This window comes from Synchiropus splendidus, chromosome 6, assembly GCF_027744825.2.
Source record: "Synchiropus splendidus isolate RoL2022-P1 chromosome 6, RoL_Sspl_1.0, whole genome shotgun sequence".
Taxonomy (NCBI): Eukaryota; Metazoa; Chordata; class Actinopteri; order Syngnathiformes; family Callionymidae; genus Synchiropus; species Synchiropus splendidus.
The window spans coordinates 9,187,168-9,207,337 of NC_071339.1; the positions used below are offsets into that span (position 1 = coordinate 9,187,168).

General features: G+C 44.3%; 3 protein-coding genes across 5 annotated transcripts; 1 reads left to right on the top strand and 2 right to left on the bottom strand.

Moving 5' to 3' along the window:
• Positions 1 to 1,925: 1,925 nt before the first annotated feature.
• Positions 1,926 to 10,990, bottom strand: kctd6a (potassium channel tetramerization domain containing 6a). Of its 2 annotated transcripts, none has more exons than XM_053868135.1 (5): positions 10,874 to 10,990; positions 8,015 to 8,184; positions 4,489 to 4,741; positions 4,264 to 4,422; positions 1,926 to 2,197 (listed from the first exon to the last, which is right to left on the bottom strand). In XM_053868135.1, the coding sequence occupies exons 2-5, from the start codon at positions 8,182 to 8,184 to the stop codon at positions 2,087 to 2,089; spliced, it is 693 nt and encodes a 230-aa protein (XP_053724110.1). In that variant the 5' UTR covers positions 10,874 to 10,990; the 3' UTR covers positions 1,926 to 2,086. The 2 variants fall into 2 exon arrangements, with proteins under 2 accessions (XP_053724110.1, XP_053724109.1); XM_053868134.1 differs by having other exon boundaries at positions 1,928 to 2,197; positions 10,878 to 10,989.
• Positions 10,991 to 11,344: 354 nt separating this feature from the next.
• Positions 11,345 to 15,338, top strand: LOC128760187 (ribosomal biogenesis protein LAS1L-like). 2 transcript variants are annotated; one of them, XM_053867283.1, is made up of 5 exons: positions 11,345 to 12,154; positions 12,269 to 12,423; positions 12,499 to 12,677; positions 13,091 to 13,253; positions 13,600 to 15,338. In XM_053867283.1, exons 1-5 carry the CDS (start codon positions 11,596 to 11,598, stop codon positions 13,981 to 13,983), a joined length of 1,440 nt encoding a protein of 479 aa, XP_053723258.1. In that variant the 5' UTR covers positions 11,345 to 11,595; the 3' UTR covers positions 13,984 to 15,338. The 2 variants fall into 2 exon arrangements, with proteins under 2 accessions (XP_053723258.1, XP_053723257.1); XM_053867282.1 differs by having other exon boundaries at positions 13,013 to 13,253; positions 13,600 to 15,334.
• On the bottom strand, positions 14,419 to 19,367 carry pdhb (pyruvate dehydrogenase E1 subunit beta). Its single transcript, XM_053867284.1, has 11 exons — positions 19,268 to 19,367; positions 19,125 to 19,184; positions 17,613 to 17,720; positions 17,181 to 17,243; positions 17,081 to 17,116; positions 16,816 to 17,006; positions 16,601 to 16,695; positions 16,303 to 16,413; positions 16,138 to 16,229; positions 15,867 to 16,008; positions 14,419 to 15,005 (listed from the first exon to the last, which is right to left on the bottom strand). The coding sequence occupies exons 1-11, from the start codon at positions 19,304 to 19,306 to the stop codon at positions 14,860 to 14,862; spliced, it is 1,083 nt and encodes a 360-aa protein (XP_053723259.1). The 5' UTR covers positions 19,307 to 19,367; the 3' UTR covers positions 14,419 to 14,859.
• Positions 19,368 to 20,170: the final 803 nt, after the last annotated feature.

Genomic DNA, 20,170 nt, shown 5'->3' on the forward strand with positions numbered 1-20,170 from the left:
CAGTGCATTGCATCATCATCATCATCATCCCAACTGTACAGTCTTCTACACGGCCTCACCATAACGTACAAAGCACCCACCGACCAATACACTGACTCGTACGCATCGCGCACATCCCCACCAAACCCTGTTTGGATGTTCGAGTTAGAGACTCAGCTGATTCCTTCTTCTTCACAGCTGAACCAAACACACTCACTTCCACACCTCCATCACAACACCCATCAACACACACGTCCACAATCGAAACACAGTCGTGCACCCCATGCTAAAAATCCATCGCCACACAACAAATCTACATTGACACAATCCCATCAAAACTCAGCCACCCACCATCAAATACAACTTACACACAAACAACATAAACACAAACATACTTACAAACACTACACACACCATAGACACCCTCACAGACAAAAAACACATTCACTCTATACACCCACAAAGAAACGTACAACAAATACCCTGACCCGAAAATGAACGAAGAGCAGATTAAAAAAATAATAAAATTAAAAAAAACGACCCAAACTTTGTTTAAACTACAGATTATATTCTATTTATATTTCAAAAGTGACTTTGGTCTGGTTATTGCAACGACATCACATTGTGACTTAATTCTTGCCCAGTAACTCTGACTTGTAACTCCTGTTCTAAACTCTGATTTAACACATTTAACTTGTTAGGCATAACTCTTTCGCTAACAGTGACTCAACTCAGTACTCGGCCTAACATCCTGTGACCTCATGCGAGGCTCCCTAGTGGCCTTGATATCATTGCATTCTAGTCAGTGACTTTACTCTCATGAAGTTGGGCCTGTGCTGTCAATCTTTGTGATCCATTAATTATGGTCCTTAATGAATTAGTCTGATTGATCTCTCATTTAACCTCGCCTGAAATAATAATAACACCAAATCACTTCCTTGAGAGGACATAGCCACTGGCAATATCAGATTTGCTGCTGTGTGACTCTTGTGGAGGGGGCGTGTCTTGTGTCTCAGGGCACCTCATCTTGCACTCGTCTGATGTACCGGTACGTCATCATTACATAGCTTTCCGTTGCCTTGGAAGTCTGTAGAGGGCGCTACAGAGTATAGTTCATCCACACATCAGGAGGCTATCGTCTCTGGTGTGCCGTAACGTGGCTCACACAAGCATAAGCCTTTCAACCCCTTGTTTTGCGCAAGAAATAGTCAGCGTATGTGAAGTCAGTTCTGGAAGTGGTGGCTACCTTCTGACCTGAAGGTTTTCCTTAGACCTGCTCCAGTCAGTGCACACTGAGCTGTTGCTTTATTTATGGATTAACTTCCTCGAAATGCTTGAGTGTGAGCGGAGCCTCAACAGCACAACCCGATAGCTTGAGCCTGGTCAAATTCTGCTGTAAAGGGGCTGCTCAAACGCTACAATGACAATGGCTGTGCTGTTGCCGCCTCGGCTCCTGTGGCTGACACTAGAATTTTCAAAGTGAGAACACACAAGTTTGACACCCTTAATGATCAGGGTGACTGAAATTAAAACACTGGTTTTCTCTTCCGATTGTAGCAATTTCAGAGTGATCTTCCTTCATCTTGATATTTCTGAAAAGATAATCCATACATGGATTGTTCTTTACTAGGATTTTAATCTACCACCATGTAAAAAATTACATGTTAATCACCACTATCGCATGTAGCTCCTTGGTACAATGAAAATTCCTGCTCGATTGACACACCAAACGTTTAAGAAGAAGCTCAGGAAGATCAAATGATATCTGGTGGGACACACCCACGCCAGCAATAGAAAACTTGACTGAATATTACCAATGACAACAAATAGATTTCGGGATCATTTATTTGCAGTGGATGGCATTTTAACTTAAATAGACATAAAATACATGAAAAAGCAACTTCATTGGTGTGAATTGGTGTCATCTCTGATGATGTAGTCTTAAATGGTAAAAAAAAAAAAAAAAAAAAAAAAAAAAAAAAAAAAAAGGTTGAGAAATAAAACCATAGCAAAAATAGCAACATTGGTCCATCAGTATAAAGTACCACACATGCTGGCTTCTGTGACAATAAAGACGCCAGACACCGTCCTGGACTCAGTGTTGGAGTCAGTCGTCCACTTTGTGTACCCGTCGGCAAAACGTCCAATTGTGTTCCACTGTGTTTTCATTCGCCCGCTCGCTCATGTGGTGAACACGTGTGTTGCGTATCGTGAAACCCTGAAAGAAATACAATCGTATAGTAAGTGCGAGTTTACTGGAAAGTGCTAACCCTGACCCTCATCCATCTGTTCTCTTGTGCCCTCTAAGGTCAGACTTGCCTCTCCTCAGAATCCACCTCATGGAGGTTTTCCCACTACAGAGAAACATAAACTGTGTGTGACCAAGGGTATCTGTTAAGATGGTTAAAAAATATTGATGCGTTTCGCCGTATCAAACACTGTATCCGGATACAAGACTAATCTACATTGATAGACCAGCACTCTTCATGATGAACGTCTTATTACCTTAGCCAAACTTAAGTTGGATGTTCTGTTATTAGCCATTAGCTGCAGCTAGCAGCCTTTTTCTCATGTTTTCTCCAATTAAAGATGAAGATTGAGGCAGCGAAAAGCCACCCTGCCATGAAAGCTAAACTTAGAAATTGCTGTACCACTGCTGTTTGGAAAAATAGAAATTATGACCCCAAGTCTCCTGAAGGTATGGCAGAGTGAGGAACTGAAGCAGGGCTGCAACTAACAATTATTTTCATTGGCGACTAATCTATACATTATTTTTTCGATTAATCGACTCATCGCGATTACCTTTGTTTGGACCTATTTGGAATTTCTGTTTAACCTAAAGTTGCTTAAATCGTCTCACAGTGATACTCAGACACCATACGTTATTAAACGAAAAGTATATTAAAATAATGACACAATCTAGGAACATGTATTAACCCTGTGAAGTATAGACCATGAAACAGTTGACAGAGAGCTTTAGCTCTTCATACGGAGGTCTTTATTGGTCCTAGAGAAGAATTTAATTCATCAATATTCACATATGTATCTCATATAAAATCTCATCCACGTGAAAAGGTCTTCTTTGAATAATAACTTAAATGTGTTCAGTGTAGCTCCCTAGTTCAGGTCTGGTTATTATTAGGAGGAGGAGAGACACTGAGGACACTACGTCTACAACTTAACAAGTTAGCTCCGTGCTAACATGCTAACTGTTAGCTGGAGGGTGTGTCGCAGACCAAACACAGAACACTCTTTCATCATTCTACCATGGTGTCGCAGGGGTTTGCTCTTCCTTAAGACGTGTTGTGTTGTCGAAACGAAGCCACACTTTTGAACACTACGACCCGTCGCCACTCCAACTCTTCTGGTCAGTTGGAGGTGGTGACGCGGAGTCATGGGCAGAGCCATGGGGCTAGCAGCGACAGCAGCGATTTGGAGTCCTACGTCAGTCAAGAACCAATTTACGGAACAGAAATGAACATGCCTTAATGATTCCACAGAATGTGATCATTTCTCACTGCTTCTCAATAACAACCAGTCCTCGATGCCCGTCCTGCAGCCCAGTCATTGCAGCCCTAAATTGAAGTACCCCTAGCTTACATTTGATGTATTTATTTAGCATTTATTTGCACTTCATTTGTAATGTAATGTTTTTTCCCTCCTTTTCTGATTATCTCGATAATTTATTAAATTCATTTCACTGATCTGCATTCCATTTTTTAATGTTAATTACATTTTTTATATTTGTCCTTTTTGAAAATGGTCAAAAGAAATATATTATTGGGTACTGATATTGAGTGAGAACTGATGACAATTGGCAAGTCCACATGGCAGCTCAGAAAACCAAATTATTGCGTTAGGCCAGCCGAGTTCGGACTTTTAAAATGCATGTAATCAGCTTCTGACAATCTGACTACTAGAGCAACTTTTAGCATGGTTGCTGAGATAGTCAGGGCTCAGACTGTGCTTTAGATACATCTATCACTGACCGTTTCAGTGCCACTTAAGAGTAGCTGAGCCTAAATGTTGGTCGCTCTGCAGCTGGTTATGAATTTAGTGGGCAAAGTCGTGGATTGGAAAATGCTGACCATCTTAGACTGCAGCATTAGTTTTGCCCCCTTCCTTGAGGAAATTTGCAGCCCTGCTATTTAGGTACGAACAAAAAGTCAACTGATCTGCTTGTGAGTTACTGTTCTAACCAGATACCATTCAGTCCTTTTGCTGGCTAATAATTCACATGAAATCATGTCCAGCAGATGAGGAGCAACAACATGAACCACCCACAGATTTGGAGATGAAGTCCAGCAGATGCACACGGAGGCTGACTTCCTGTTGGTGGTCGCATGGTCCGAAAGTGAAGGACACCTGGTAGTCTCTTGTGTCCATCATGTGTTTGTTCCACCTTGTGAAGTTACAGGAGATGGACTCCAGCACCGCCTGAACCTGAGACATGTTCACATTTATGAGTGGACATAGTACATTGACTGGAGAATGAAGGATCCAACCGACCTTGGTGATGATGGTGAGCTGGGTGATGATGACTGCCACAGGATTTGAGTACTTTGACAGCTTTCTGGTGCTCGAGAGCTCCACAACCTCCTCATAGGTATCAGTAGGGTAGGGCACCAGGGGTTTGGGGTCCCCCAGACACTGGATTAGGGGCTCAATCTGGTAGAAGTCAGCCTCCTTCCTGAGCAGTTCAGTCTCCTTGAAGTCACATGGCAGAGTCAGCTCTGAAGTCCGCAGGAAGTTAAGAATGTAGCTGAAACAGCAGAAATGGACAGGACTGAACCGGACTGGGCGGCTGACAGGCACGTTTAACACCTCGAGCATTCAGTATTGGAGACGTGTCCGCTGCTGATGCATGGTAGACCTCCTGGGGTCTGACCTGTGTCCGCTCACACAAAAAATATGAAGCACTCAAGCGATACATACATGGTTTGCAGCTGCAAATATCCTTTTACACGTATCGGCGCCACGCAGAGACAAGTCAATACAGGACGTTATAATTTAAAAACAAGATGCCTTCAAAATTTGAGAGGACAAGACTTGAAGCTGAGCTTCAGGGGTATGGCGGGGGGTTGAAAGACACAACAGGCTGTAGCCACGAAGGTGAGGAGAAGCAAGTGTGATGTCACCCCTGCTGTTCCTCACAGTTCACACCTAGTGGGCCACATCTGCCTCGCACCCATCCCCTCGCACCTCTGCGCCTCTTTTTTTTTTCTCCTCAGCTGGCTGCACTCTGCACAAAATAGCTGACTGTGACCAACCACGAAGCACATCTCGAGGAAGTTGTCATCAGCCGGGCAACACGAGCCTGATCCATTTGTAACCATCGCCTTGTCCACCCTATTTCTCTCACTTCTCAGTCACTCAGATATTAACGGATGACGGACTTCCCCTCCAGCTGTAACAGAAGGTGGTGTTTCTCAGTCAAAAGTAAACATGTCGTGTTTATTTTACAAAAATAAATAAATAAATAAAATAGCGGAAACAAGCGGCGTGATACTGTCTGGATTTATCCACTCTGCTCGCACCAAAAGTTTAACACAGTGAGAGAGATTACTGACGATCAAGAAGATTTTCATCAGTGAAGTACAGATCCAGACGTCAGAAATGATCAATAAATAAATAGTCTGGTGATCTTCAGTAACTTGGGGAAAATCAGCATCTCTCCTACTCGCTGTTCTCCTCATGCAGGCAACATTATTTATTTAAGTAAATCTCTCAGTCAATAAAATCTCATGTTTAACAGATTAAAAAGGTGAAAATACATGAGTTATCCAACACCCGCACACATCGCGAGTCCCGGACCGCTCCTACCAGCACCAGTCTCCTCCTGACTGCACACCTCAGTGTTCAGGGAGTTTAAGGAGTTGTTTTTGAACAATGTTGTAAGCCCAGACAGCGATCAGACCCTTTACTGCCCGGCATCTATCATGTTTGTGTGGAGTCGTGTTGTACACCTAGTTTATGGCATCTAGCGCCGAGTCGCCTGAGGCGAGAGGCTCACCACCCGCTGAGACTCTCCCGAGACAGGGTGCCGCATGTCAGGCGGGATCAAGTCCGCAGCCAAAACCCGACTCACTTTTGTTCACATCGGACTTTTGAGCCCAACACACTTTGTCTTGAGACAAGAGTGCGCAGTGCGAAGAGCTTCAGGGTCTCTGTGGAGCTATTTAAATAAGCGTCAGATGTAAAGGACGGACTTGCTACTCAAAGGGAAGCATGAGCGGTAACCCATTGCTTAAGAGCTATGATAGTGATGACAGCCAAAGCACAGAGTCTAGCTTTAGATCACCGGCCTGAGCCCCGACTAGCTTAGCTACCATGCTAACGGATGTGAGCGAGGTGGTAATGTCGTTTCCTAAAACTGACACACGTCTTATAATCTTCTGGAGAGAGAACTAACAATCAAAACGACCTGAGTGAAGGAAGTTGAAGACAAATCTGTGCATCTCCAGATCATCGTCATCGCGAAATACAAAACACAGCTGACATCAGGTTTGTTGTGCGACAACAGACATCGGCTGAGACAGAGGAACACACATACTGCATCAGGTGACACGACATCTCAATTGTGTAGAAGGTTATTAGACATCAGTAGACCATGATTAGTGTAGGAGTTTGTTAACTTCCGGTGCACAGTTGAAGCGCACGCAGCCACACATCACCCAGTCTGCTTATAGTCGAGCTACCCAGCTACTTACTAGCTTAGTCCATATATTAATTGCATTATCCAGGTTGCGTATTCAGACTCCTCTCCAGTAGTCGAACTCAGCTCTTTGTATGTATTTTTTACAGTCTGAACTTACCCGGACTAACACAAAAATCTGGTTTTCTTACAGTGTCAAGTGAATGTGCTCAGTGTTAGCAAGATGATGTGTCGCCTTAACTGATGGTATCAGTATGAAAAAACCATGTTCATCCTTTTCGGAGTAATATAGTTCTTAAAATAAGCCTGCACAACATCTTAGACCTATGTGATCTGTTTGGATCGTGACGTCACACCGCTACACGTCACAAAACGCGTTCATGTGACCCTGAAAGCATCAGGGGATTAATGACACATCGCTCACAGAAAACAGCCGCTTACAGACTTCACAGAGCAACGTTTGAACCACTGCAAACTACTGTCATGAAATATGAAGAAGTGTGCTTTGATCTGTGAGGAGGAGGAACCTGCATTTTACCATTCGTAAACACGGCGGCTCTCCAGATCGATAAGACTTCTCTCTTTCAGCAGCCGCGACTGCAGCCATCTGCTGCCCTCAAACTCACTGAGGATAGTTTGACATAAGGCGCTACATTACAGGTTTTGTGGAAAACCACTCATGCACAATCAAGAGGCTTTTTCACAGATCTGTGCATGGAATCGTCTTCACCACAACTGCTGTCAATGAAGCGAATACTTTTTGCCATGTACAAAAACACAAATTCTCCTCTAAGATGTTTTGCTGTTCCACTAACTTAGGTGCTAAAATGTAGCAACAAATGTCCAAGACCAAGATGATGTTAATGCTCAACCCAACATGAACATGAAAATATTCATATACGTGTGAAAAGTAGTAGCTCTGGCAGTACTGAACAGAAGGCAAACCAGCACATTTGGCAGTACCAGGCCCAGTTTATATGGTGGGGGATCCACTGAACACTTGAGGCTACATCCACACAGACACCTATCTGGTCTTTCTCAGTACTAGTTTCAAAAAAGTGCTCAGTTGAAGTAAAAGAAGTAAAAAATTATGTAGTACATTCAGTACACTGGGACTTTAGAGGCGCTGTTATGCCTTAACAATAAATTAGAAAGACACAAATATAGCCTCTGCACTGGAGTTTAAACAAATCAACTGGCTTCTCAAAGGAAGCCCAACCCTACCAGTTTTATCTCCCAAGTTTGGGCATCCATTCTTCTCTGTTGAGTACAACCGATGCCTCACTGTAGATACATGCGGTGAATCGAACTACCAATGTGGCCTCGATGACAATAGGTGGCACCACGACCCAAGAAATTTGAATTTATCTGAAAACTTACCGGAAAGAGGGGCCATCCCGGTCAATGAAGTAGTTTCCATGAGCGTCTTTGACCGAGGGGAGATCCCCACTGAACATGGCTCCAAGCATTGAGTCGGGATAGCGCTGCAGTGTAGACAAGGACGTGCTGTAGACACAGCCGCCGACATTCAGTGTCACAAGCTCCCCCATCTGATGAGTAACAGAGAAAACAAAGAAATGTACAATTCACAAGGAAGCATTTTCTGGTGTGAGTGAAAAGAGCAACAACGGTGAGTCAACCAGATGTTTCTTGGGTTGATGCAATCCCCTTCCACACAATCCGCTCAAGGGATTGTCCAACCGTGTCCAATGGGTATTGCATCACCGATGCTCATGCCCCATGTGGAACAAGTCTTTCACCCCCACGAAACCTCATTCTGCAATATCTGTTGAGTGTGTCATAAATATTCTTTCTTTGGCTGTGAATGCTATGTTCAGTTTTTCTTGCCACGCTGTTGTTGTTGTTGTTGTTGTGCAACGGAAAGGAAGTCACACTGGCACATGCAGACTCACACGGCATGTGCTTCAAGTCTGTCCAAAAATACATGCCCTCTTCCCATCAACACCTGCAACAGTAGACTGAACCCCGTGCAAGATGGTTGCCAGGGGAGACCGTCAGACAGCTGTAATGGTGTTGCCATGGACCGGAGATCATCTGGCTGATCAGTGTTCCCCTTTTGTGTCCTCACGCTGCCAATGAGCATGAGGGGGAGGAGTTATGTCGAGGAAACGAGTGCAGATGTGAAACAGTCTCGCCACAGCTCACTACTCAAGCTAAGGCTGGTGACTTAACAAGCGGATCTATCGGTATCAGCTAGGATCATCGTTCTGGGGGCCTGTTATGGAAGAATATCTTCTGACAAACTGAGAGATCCTGCTGAAGTGCCTTAAACAAATAGTCTAGGATTAACATGAACATGACTTTCAGCATTGGTACAGTCGTTTAATGTGAAATCGGTCGCAGTCTGCTGCCGAGTGTATGGAGTGTCTGGTGCCTCCAAATTATGATTGGGTAGGAGGAAACCTGTTGGTTTCTGAACAAAAATCAGGTAACATCTTCGCCAGCTTTGCTTTCATTTGTGTGACTGTGTGGTGCAGAGTTTTAGTGATCTTTTTCAATGTGGATTCGTTGACTTTTCTTCTTTCTGCAGAGCTGCTAAACACACTTTGTTGTGCCACAAAAACATGATGATGAAGCATCACATCCTCTCACTGGTCAGATTTGATGGATGGACGGATGTAATTCATACCTGCCTACATTATAATACAAGCAATATTTGTAGATTTTGTTCTGTTGTCTACAATATTTTAGGACATTGAAGTGTCCTGCATTGTTCTATGTACCAATTTAAAATACAGTGGTACCTCGGTTTTCAACCACAATCCGTTCCAGACGGCCGTTTGAGAAGTGATTTGTTTGAAATCTGAATCGATTTTTCCCATTACAATGAATGGAAAAAGAAATAATGCGTTCCAAGCCTTAAAATAGTCTTTTGTAGGAGTGAAAGTAGAGTGTCTGCTGCAGGTGCGCTGTTCCTCTATGTGTGTGGCCGCTGCATGTGGGAGGGGTTGCCGAGTGAGTGACGTCTCTCCAGAAGTGAAGAGGTGCCCGGTGCGTGTCCAGCTCTGAATGTGCGCTTCTGTGCAGTTTGGCTGTGACAAAGTCATAAACCAAGTCACGCTCTGTCCCAGACTCGCCTCATCCCTGTCCCAGCTCCAGCCCACAACAGGACATCAAACCCTGGAGTGAGCGCTCCAGCACCTCCCGTGTGATAGTGATACAATATATTTCTGGTGCAAAGTGAATCATTTCATTTAGCTCTTGAGAGTTGTAATTTCGAGAGACACAGCATTGCAAGACCAGGCAACACCATGCGATAATTGAAATAAACTGTTGTTTAGTTAACTGCACCAAAGACATTTATTGACCCACACAAATCCCAGGGGCAATACATTATTCAATGTGATGTGTAACCAAGACTTCATGATGAATTAAACCCCATTTATATGTTTTAATCGAGTAATTATTTTTTCCACAGACACACCCACTTTTAATAATCCGAGACATAATGTTAAAAACAGTGGTGCCGAGTGCCAGCAGATCACAAAGGTAGTTGAGTTGGATCACTTAAGGCTTTTATCTTCATGACTCCAAGGTGTCCTGTTTGAGACGGTGGAGTGATACTCCACCTCAGGCTTGTGTCAATGTAAGAATGAAAGCATGGAGTCCTCAGCAGTAGCCAGTAGAAGCCGCAGGCACTATGACCATGGGGATAACGCTACCAGGCAAACTCCTGCACCCACTCCCACATCGCTTCAACTGTCAATTCAAACACATTTTGGCTGACAGCACTAAACGTGGACGTCCAAACCATCCCAAACACAAAACATGTTTATATAACCGGCGATACGCGCACATCAGACGGTCACTGAGCCAGGATGAATGCAGTGGTCATGCTGTTTTGTGGTTGAATAACGGGATCAGAAAGTGAACATGAGTTCTGTGCAGGTTTCACACGTGATCCGATAAACATCAAAATGCATGCGTATACAAGCAACTGACACCACTGAACAACTTCTAAATGATTTGTTATAGAACAGAAGCCGGTATGCACGCGCACACTACGTTCCCTAAAACTACTCTCCTGCATTCTGTCGTGAATTCGCTTGAGTCTAATGAGGAGAAATGCACGTATGACATAGAACAACTGTGATGCCACTAGGAACTCCACGTCGTTGTGAAGCTAGCGGCATACAATGGAGCACTGCTAGCTGCTTAGCATCAGCTAAACAGGCAAGCATGTGGCGATGGGCGCAAAAGTGAAATTAAGATTGATACCTACAGCAGTAGCATGTTCTCATGGGGCCACTGGTTCACAGCAGAATATCCGAAGTTGAGGATCAAATGCTTTCATTCATGATTTGTCGCAGCGCAGAGTCAATCCGACAACTTCCGGTAACCAACAAAGTAAGAGCCGCTCATTTTTAGATCGACCATTAAAAAGGTAGAAGTGCACAAAACAGGATGAACGAAATTAGGAAATTGTTGAGCAAGTTAAATTAATTCACTACACGTCAAGCACGATACTCCAATAAAATAAAGAAAAACTGTGTGTTGAATTAAATTCATGACTCTACAGTTCTTGGCCAATATATTTAGATCCGGCGACAGCATTACGTGGATTTATTCCAATTCGTTTTTCGCGCACATGAATGTATTTAATTGTAAAGACAACAGCTTTTCAAAAAACGAAGCAATTGCAGGAGCGGCCTCCCACCACCGGGTGGCGCTCAGTCGTCCCCCATTGGTTAAAGAAGCGGAAGTCTTCGTGTTTACCTGCAACTACGTGGTTTTGCTCAGACTCTACTTTTGAAGGTGTTGTGTCTTTTACCATATATCGACCTGGGATTGTATTTTCTTGTTGTCGGTTGCCTTGATTTCGAAGCTTCCGACTGTGACGAACTTCAACTCTGGTGGGCTCGGTTATTAGCTCGCACCATTAGCTACTTCAAGCGATGTCCCGTGTGTAACGCTTCATTCGACTGATCCCTCGACTCACCATGGCGAGTGACGGCGCCGACATGCACACAGAGAACAGCGAGGACACGCGCAAGGCGTCTGATGCTCAGGAACACGACTATGCCCACAGCAAGGATGCGGTTGACGGTGCTGGGCTGGAGAGTTTCCCTGCTGCAGAGCTGCCTGAGCCCGCTTTGGGTGCGGAGGTGGACTGTCCCGCTGGACCCGAGGTGTACGCCACATTTCAGCCGCAGCACACCGAAGACGTTTTCACAGAGACAGTGGTGTCAGAGCTTCCAGTGGCCGCCCCGCCGCGACGCGTGGACCGGCGCAGGCGTCAGCCCCCGAGACCCGAGGACCGCAACTGTTGCTGCTGCCGGCGCGAGTTCGAGCGTCACGGCCACAGCTTCAACCGGAGAGCGGTCCATACTTTCACCAACCCGGAGACGCTGGTGTGGATCTTCCCTGATGCGGTGGCGCACGAGAAGTCGTTTGTGTGCGAGACGTGCGCCCAGGTGATCAGAAGCAGGGGTCACCGCAAGCGCTGTGGAAGGAGAAGTGTGTGGCTGAGGCCACCGGCCAAGCCTGCAGTGAAGGCGAGTGAGACCAGATTGGAAGCGACAACAGTTTACCAACTGTCTTGGTAGAGCTACAGATGATTTTGAGAAAAGTGTTCTTCGCCTGGTGAATGTTACTGTGTTGTCATTCAGGCAGCGAAGACGAAAAAAGGGCAGAGAATGGGTAAGAAGACCAAAGCGGCTCAGCTAGTCAGCAAGGCCTGCTATAAATCCGCCCTGAAGATGTTGTGGTCAACAAAAGGGGCCCGGAAACACATGATGGACTTCTGGAGCAAACAGCTGAAGGAAGAGGTGAGAAGAGGCGGCGGCTGACGTCGGAGTCATTTGCTGTGTGTTTGACACATTTCTACTTTTTGTTGAGGATAGATGAAGGCGCTTTCTCGACAGTCAGACAGTCCCTTCCAGCAGAAGGTGTCCAGCAGACAGCCGCTGACCTCCTTTCCTTGGACCCGTTGTCTGAACTGGGCTCAAGAGAAAGCTCCTCTGGTCACTGCATGCCTGAAAGCGTTGTTTCCTGATGTCAAAGCTCTGACAAAGAGCAGTCAGTGAGTACGCACGCGTCACGTCCGACATGTGAGATCTGGGACTGTGGAAAATCGGATTAAATAGCATAGTCCAGTGTTATAAAGTTGGTAAAAGATGTTGAACCAATCAATATATTGACACAGTACTTGCACCAGTAGCATATACTTGTAGCATCGGCACATGTCATAGTTTAATGTAGAGCATTTATAGCTGTCTTTTATTAATACCTTGAAGTCCCAGCTCTCTGGAATGTACACATTTATTTTGGCACAGTATTTGTCACTAGTAATAACTTGTAAGTCCACTTGCACGTATAAATCCACCCTAAACAGAGTGGTGAATGTGTGTGTCGCAGCGGTCTGTCAGAGGAGCAGGCTCAAATGCTGCTGGAGCGTCGGACCCTGGTGTCGCTCACAGTGCCGCTCTTCACCAGAAACATCTGGAAGAACAACTTCCTCCAGGCGGCCCTCGGGGCCGAGCTCCGTCTTCAGGGCTGCATGGGCTCTGCCCTTGACGCACTCAACACCATGGGCCTGTGCCAGAACAAGGACACGGTTCGACTGCTGCTCAACAGGCTGCACGGCCTCAATGACTTGGTGAGTTCATGGCAGTTCATTGACAGTACTGTTTTTTTTTTTTTGTTTTGTTTTTTTTTTGCACTTGGAGGCTGCGGATGTATAGTTGAGGAGGAATGGTGATCTAACAGCATGGGTCAGACTGGTCAAAAAACTGCGGATGGTTTGTTGTTCATTTAAATGGCCTGAATGCATAAAGAAAACTGGAGAATCCAGCAGCAGTGATGCCTCTCTCATCTAATGCAGAGGTGACATGGGTACCGCGGGGTTAGTCGTATGTCTTGTTGTTGTCAGGACACTCAACTGCAACTCTTGACTCTTGTTCTATCTGGCTATTCCGCCCTAACAAAGAGCTTGATCTTAACAGGAAAATGAGAAAGGTCAGCAGATGAACAAAAGTGAAGAACAAATGAACGATGCTGAGGAAGATGACGATGAGGAGTCAGAAGATAATGAAGAAAAAGAAGAAGAGGAGGAGGAGGAGGAGGAGGACGACGAAGACTCAGATCAAGAGCTGGAGGAAGCAGAGGAAGATGTTGAGGAGGAGGACGAAGCAGAGGAAGATGAGGAGGTGAAAAGGACGGAGGACAAGAAACAGAGTAAGGAAAGAGGGAAGCGTGCAGCAAAGCAGGCCGAGGATGAAGATGAGGAGGACGCGGTGGAGCAGAAGAAGAGGCGGGTAGTGGTGGTCAGACTGGGCCTGCTCAAAGGTCACTCGGAGGTTGGGCGCTCTGATCTGTCCGCACCCTGACATCTCCCAGCCCCATCCTCACGCATCACATCTAAGACTCCACCCACGTCTCGTAGGAGGTTAAAGATATTGTGGGAAATGGAGGATACAAACATTTCAGTCTTCATCATCTCATTTAAAATAAATGAAAACTTGAACTTTATCCTCATTCTTTTTTGAAAATTATCTGGGAAACATTCATGCTCGAGCTTACAGCACAGTCTTCAGCCTAGGCACACGCTAACCTGTGAGCGGCACCATGTGACAAAGAAGACAGTGTTGGTTTTGTAAAATGGATCATATGACGCTACATCACTCTCTAATATCGTTCACGTCAACTATTTTGTTAAATGTAGAAATATGAGGAAAATTATACAATAATCTGTTAAAGCTGCTTTTTTTCATTACCTCACAGAGGAAGATGATCATGACAACGGTTTCAATAAGAGATGGTGAGAAAGGACTGGAAGGTTTTTATTAGTATGTTGTAACAGAATAGTTTTTACAGCAACAAACGACATCTGAGCAGCTACAATAAATATTTCTCAACCAGTCAACCATTCTGCTGCTCTCATTTTACATTATTCTGTGGGGTTCAATTTAGAGACCGATCGTAATGGGAAATTCGAATCCGTGAGAGGACTGACAGCCGCAAAGACTCGGTGAAAATAGAAAGACGAGTTGCTTTTTAAAACCCTGGAGTGACTTTAGTCAGCAGTCTGTTTCACTCATCATGACTGATGACTTCGACAACACCATTTATCATTTCTAGATGAGGACAGTGCTTGAGGACGAGACCTGGTCTGGAGATTACGCACTTAGTTAGCGGTTTGGCAGGAGCGTTTATGTCAAGGAAATGCTTTTGTATGTACAGAGATCGGTGCAGAGGGTCACATCTCACACATTTAGGGTCTTCTTCACTGAGAAGATGATGTCCTTAATCTGTGGCAGGCTGTTGTCCTCCAGAATCTTGGCGTATGGCATTGGGATGTCCACACCTGTCACCCTGGTGACTGGTGCGTCCAGGTAGTTAAAGGCTGGACCTAAGAGAAACCACAGGACGAACACAAAGGGTGTGTTGGAATGACTCTTCCAAGAAAACACTTGCATAAGTAAAAATAAATTCAAGCCTTGTAAAAATGTAGTGGAATAATCAACTTAAAAAGGAACAAACCACTGCAGCTCATAAAAAATATGTCTAAACCCTGGTCACAGTGTCGAGGGGCCCCAACACTCTGGGTTCTTTTTCTCTCATGTATGGACTGGTGTTGAAGAGCAACTAATTGTGCTGGTCTGAGTCTCTTTTACTGAACACATCGGTCTGTTGGCGTGAAACTGTTTATGATTTGAAATATTTGCATTTGAAAATGTGCATCGGCCGCGCCTAAGTTTTTAATCATGAGAAGTAAATCTCTCTCCAATCAGCAGCGGCCCGTCTCTTCACATGTCCGGCCGGATTGTGCGACTTGAAGTTCCACAACCAACGGACTTCAGTCATTATGTTTCTTTCTGTATTTTTCCATGAAAAACACAGAGAATATTGTCACGTTCAAATCCACCTCCGTGATGGGCTTTGTTGATGTGCCATGATGTTTCCACTTTGTTTGAATACGTTTGAGTCCAGACAATCTTCGACTATTGTGGAAGCATTCCTGCTTGTTCATCAGATGGTGCTGTCACCGCTGAATTTCATGGCCTGCCATGTGACTGGTACAGTCAGGTTTCTGGGTCGGTGGGTTGTCAGGTTTTCTGCCACAGGCTTACAAAGCTCTGCAGCGCACTTTTGGTTTGCAAAACACAGCCTTTGCCATTCTAAAGTTGCATTCTATTACATTGCGATGTTGATTTGAATCTGAAAAGTGGTTCAGGTGTCGTGATCATGTGAAATTTGAGCGTGATGTTACCTTCCATGATCTGGGCACAGATCTCAGCTCCAACACCAAACTGTGGCCAGCCTCCTTCCACCGTCACCAAGTGATTGGTCTTCATCACACTGGTCTCAATGGACTCCACATCCATGGGGCGGATAGTCCTCAGGTTGATGACCTGAGAAGCAGACAAGGTGGGTGCTGAAAACTTCACAGTGTTGTGATTACTTAAACTAAAACTTAAATGTGGAGATAACCACCATAATCCTTTCACTTGAGCATTGAACATTCATGTCAACTGAGTTACCTCACACTCGATTCCCTCTTTAGACAGGACAGCAGCAGCATCCAGGCAGTGGCCAACAAACCGGGAGTGAGACACCAAAGTCACACTGGTTCCTGAAGCACACAAAAGTCAGACACACTCGATGGACAGTTCAGATGCTGACGTATACCCTCCACCAACACTCACCTTGTCTCTCTATTTTGGCCTTCCCAATGGGAATCGTGAAGTCTTTGGACTGAGCCTCGTCGGACATCTCGAAAGGAACGCCGTACAGCAGCTCATTCTCCAGGAAAACGACTGAGACACAAAGACTATTGATGTATCTATATGCACTATATGCAATTGTACTGTCAAAAACATCAGCCAGCAGACTCGCCAAACATGCCCACATTTTAAGAATAGAATCGTATGTTCAACACCAGGAAGGCAGACTGTGATATCGATGCAATAAATGAGTCTGACTGTCATTCTTGAGTATTCCCACCTGGGTTGTCGTCTCTGATCGCTGCCTTCAAGAGACCTTTGGCATCTTCTGAGCTCCACGGACTCACAACTTTCAGACCTGGACAGTGAGCGTACCTAGAGTCACAGACAAAACTGTTGTTAGGAAAGTGAGCACAAGCGCTGCTTGTGAATAAATCATTTATAGGAGTAGAAGATGAGTCAGGAAGAACAAGTGATTATCACAAGGAGGATTACCAGGCAGCGAAGCACTGCGAGTGCTGGGCAGCAACGCCTGCTGATGCCCCGTTGGGTCCCCTGAAAACGATGGGCACTGGCTGCAGACCCGCAGACATGTAGTAGGTCTTGGCGGCTGAGTTGATGACCTGATCGATGGCTTGCATGGAGAAGTTGAAGGTCATGAACTCGCAGATAGGTCTGAGTCCAGCCTGGTGGAGGAAATAAGATGCTTACTGTGACACAAACCACCGAGATGTTCGAACACGCAGAAACTAAAACTCACCATTGCAGCGCCCACTGCAATTCCAGTGAATCCCATCTGTCAAAGAGCAGCTTCACGTTAACAACAAATAAAAAAAATAGGAAAAGTGTGAACGCCTGACCTCTGAGATGGGAGTGTCGATGATGCGCTTGTCTCCATACTTCTTCCACAGACCCCTGCTGACCTGCATACATTCACTAGAGTCAGCATCAGCACCTCTGTTTCATGTAAACAGAGTAAAGGTGCCATATAAAATAAACTCTTAACAACTGAAATATTTGTATCATAGACAATACTGATCATATTAAACTAACAATCACATTGTTGGCTCAAAATGTGAAACTGAAACTTTCTTTAAAATATATTGGGTACCTGCCAAAAAAGAATGAGAACTAAAAATGTTTTTATTTTTTTATGTAGATTTGGCTTCCTTTTCCACCCTCTGATCATTTTCAAATGGAATAGTTGTTGTTGTACTTGGGAGTATTATTATTAATCTCGTTATTTTGAGAAGAACCAAAACAAAAAAAAAAAAAACTAATTTGGGAGTAACCTTATAAGCTCCATCGTACTGAGCCACCTCCTCCCCAAGAAGAAACACCCGCTCATCTCTCTCCAGCTCCTCATCCATCGCCTGGTTCAAAGCATCACGAACAGTCACCTGCACACAACAGTGAGTTTTGACAACAAATCCACGGCCAACAGTTTCATAGCAGGTTCGACTTGAGTAATTACAGTCGTAGTACACAAATAGACCATCCTTCAATGACAAAGGAGTACCCCACATAAAAGTGTACATCATCAGAAAGCAGATTTTTCCCCTCCATTATTTCTATTGAAACCCTGTCAAGGTATTATATATATATATATATATATATATATATATATATATATATATATATATATATTACGGATGCTACGATCGAGCGGTCACCGATCGTGATCGGCAGGTAAAGCGTGATCAGTGAACGCCGATCACTACCTGTCATTGCCGATCACAACAACTGATCACGTGTGACAGCCGCTGTCACTGTGCAGGGAAGCGTGTTAAAATTAAATACGCCATTTAAAAGCACCAGCAGTTGAGACTGAGCACTGAGAGTTTTCAGGGCTCATGAAAGTGAGACCGCTGATTCCTCAGCAGCAGGCTACTGCTTAGCAACACCTGCCGGTAAAAGCATGACATTCAAAACACTAAGCAAATTGTCCTAGACAAAAATATTCATTTCACTGAGCTAGACAACCAGCCTTTCTCATGTGTTATGTGTAGTCAGAAACGACTGAATCTGTTGCTGTGTTGGAGTTGGGTGTAGCATTCATCAGCCACCTGAATCTGAAAATTTGGAAAAAGTCCAGAGTGGAAACTTTCATAGATGCAGTGCTCTCTGTCTCGGAGTCCCGCTACAAGCGGCCAGTATGTAAATACTTCACCGACGTAGCGGAGTCTCAAGAGATTCACGGAGAGATTCAGATGCGACGTGTCACATCAAATTAAATGTTTTTCAGTTGTCCTTTTGACAAAATAATTGCTGCATTCTGCAAGGTTTTTCTATTTTTTGCCTCCTTGAAGAGGTATACAAAAACATGTCTGAATTAAAATGATTTAAAGCTCATTTTTTCACATCATGTACACAGAAGGTCTCATCATTGTGATGACAAATTCACTGTCAACCATGTGAACGTTATCGGTGGTCGGCAGCAATGCTCCTGACTGGAGCATCCCTAATACAGATCTGTCTAAATGTATCCAGCTGCTGAATAAAACCCATTTAACCTCTTTAAAAAATCCTTTCCACTAGCATCAATCAACACGTCGTACTTTAGGACGTTTTACAGCCGATCTTAGTTCAAAAGCAAAACAGATCATTTTACCCATTAGACTGAGATTTTGCTGAGCAAACATACGCAGTGATTCTGCAACTTCCAAATGTCAACACAGCAACACACTAACTACCATCCATAGTGAATGTGAAACAGCTATATTCACGACATGTTGACAGACAGCACACGAACATCTATTTGACATCTGGAGTGTTTAGCTTTAGCATCGCTAGCTAGCACTGACCTGCGCTGCAGCAGGACAGCTCTTGTGGAACGCCCGCCGCTGAAACGCTGACACTGCATTCTGAGGAAACCAAATGAAACAATTGCTGTTATAATTACACTTGTTGTAAAACATGACGAGATGAACGTCTTGGAGTTATATACCTTCCCCGACCGGAGAACACACCTAAGGGAGGTCGCCATCTTCGAACTGTCCTCTGCCGGGACGAACGTCGGCGTTGTGACGTTATGGAAGAACTTCAGCCAATGAGCGGAGCTGTCTGACAGGTTACGCCATAGAAGTTAACCAATCAAATGGTGCTACACCAAGCGATAGGCGGAACTAGTGACAAGCAACGGGAAATCCAAGGACACAAAGCAGACTAATGTGTTCATATTAAAAAAAAAAAAACGTGTAACACCGGAGGAAGTTTATATTCTATTATTTGAGATTAATAAATAAAAATATGAGAACTATTCGGAACCTACTTTTTAGTCTTGGGAGTCTGAGAACTTTCCATCGTTCCAATAACCATATATATTTATAACACATTACAACAACAAATTCCCGCTTAACAAATAATATTTTTTTAAAATGTGACTAACATTTTTGTGCTTAAAAAAACAACCACATTGTTAACTGCACAAATGGATACAAATACAAAGGCTTGTCCTGCGGCGATGGTACTCATTTACTGCAGCACAATATCATTAAGTTAATTGAATATTTGGACATTACTAGTTATTAAATGAGCAACTAATGCACTTCAGGTTGATTTGAGAGCTGAACATATTTACCCAACCTAAATGTGAAGAAACAAAACAACACCTGAGGAGGTTTCCAGTCAAATAATAGTTAAATATGTGACTATTGACTTGTACTGTTGGTGTTGTTGAACTCTGCGCAAACATGGAGCGTGCGGAAGAGTCAGTCATTCTTTCATGCTGGTGTATTGGTAGGGTCAATGTGTTTTGGCGTACAGCCGAACCTTGGGCAGGTCCAGTCGACTGAAGAGTACACGTAGAGTGTTTGCGTGTTTTTCCAGTGTCAGTTTCCTGGCCGCTTCT

Excerpts from the sequence above, each read along its gene's own strand:
- kctd6a (XM_053868135.1), bottom strand. The coding sequence starts at position 8,184 with ATGGGGGAGCTTGTGACACTGAATGTCGGCGGCTGTGTCTACAGCACG. Across the intron at positions 4,742-8,014 it reads CGGGATGGCCCCTCTTTCCG|CTACATTCTTAACTTCCTGC; the intron begins GTAAGTTTTCAG and ends CTGCTGTTTCAG. Across the intron at positions 4,423-4,488 it reads AGCTCACCATCATCACCAAG|GTTCAGGCGGTGCTGGAGTC; the intron begins GTCGGTTGGATC and ends AACATGTCTCAG.
- LOC128760187 (XM_053867282.1), top strand. The coding sequence starts at position 11,596 with ATGGCGAGTGACGGCGCCGACATGCACACAGAGAACAGCGAGGACACG. Across the intron at positions 12,424-12,498 it reads GCAAACAGCTGAAGGAAGAG|ATGAAGGCGCTTTCTCGACA; the intron begins GTGAGAAGAGGC and ends TGTTGAGGATAG. Across the intron at positions 12,678-13,012 it reads GCTCTGACAAAGAGCAGTCA|CGGTCTGTCAGAGGAGCAGG; the intron begins GTGAGTACGCAC and ends TGTGTGTCGCAG.
- pdhb (XM_053867284.1), bottom strand. The coding sequence starts at position 19,306 with ATGGCGACCTCCCTTAGGTGTGTTCTCCGGTCGGGGAAG. Across the intron at positions 17,007-17,080 it reads TTGCAGTGGGCGCTGCAATG|GCTGGACTCAGACCTATCTG; the intron begins GTGAGTTTTAGT and ends TTCCTCCACCAG. Across the intron at positions 16,414-16,600 it reads GATCAGAGACGACAACCCAG|TCGTTTTCCTGGAGAATGAG; the intron begins GTGGGAATACTC and ends TTTGTGTCTCAG.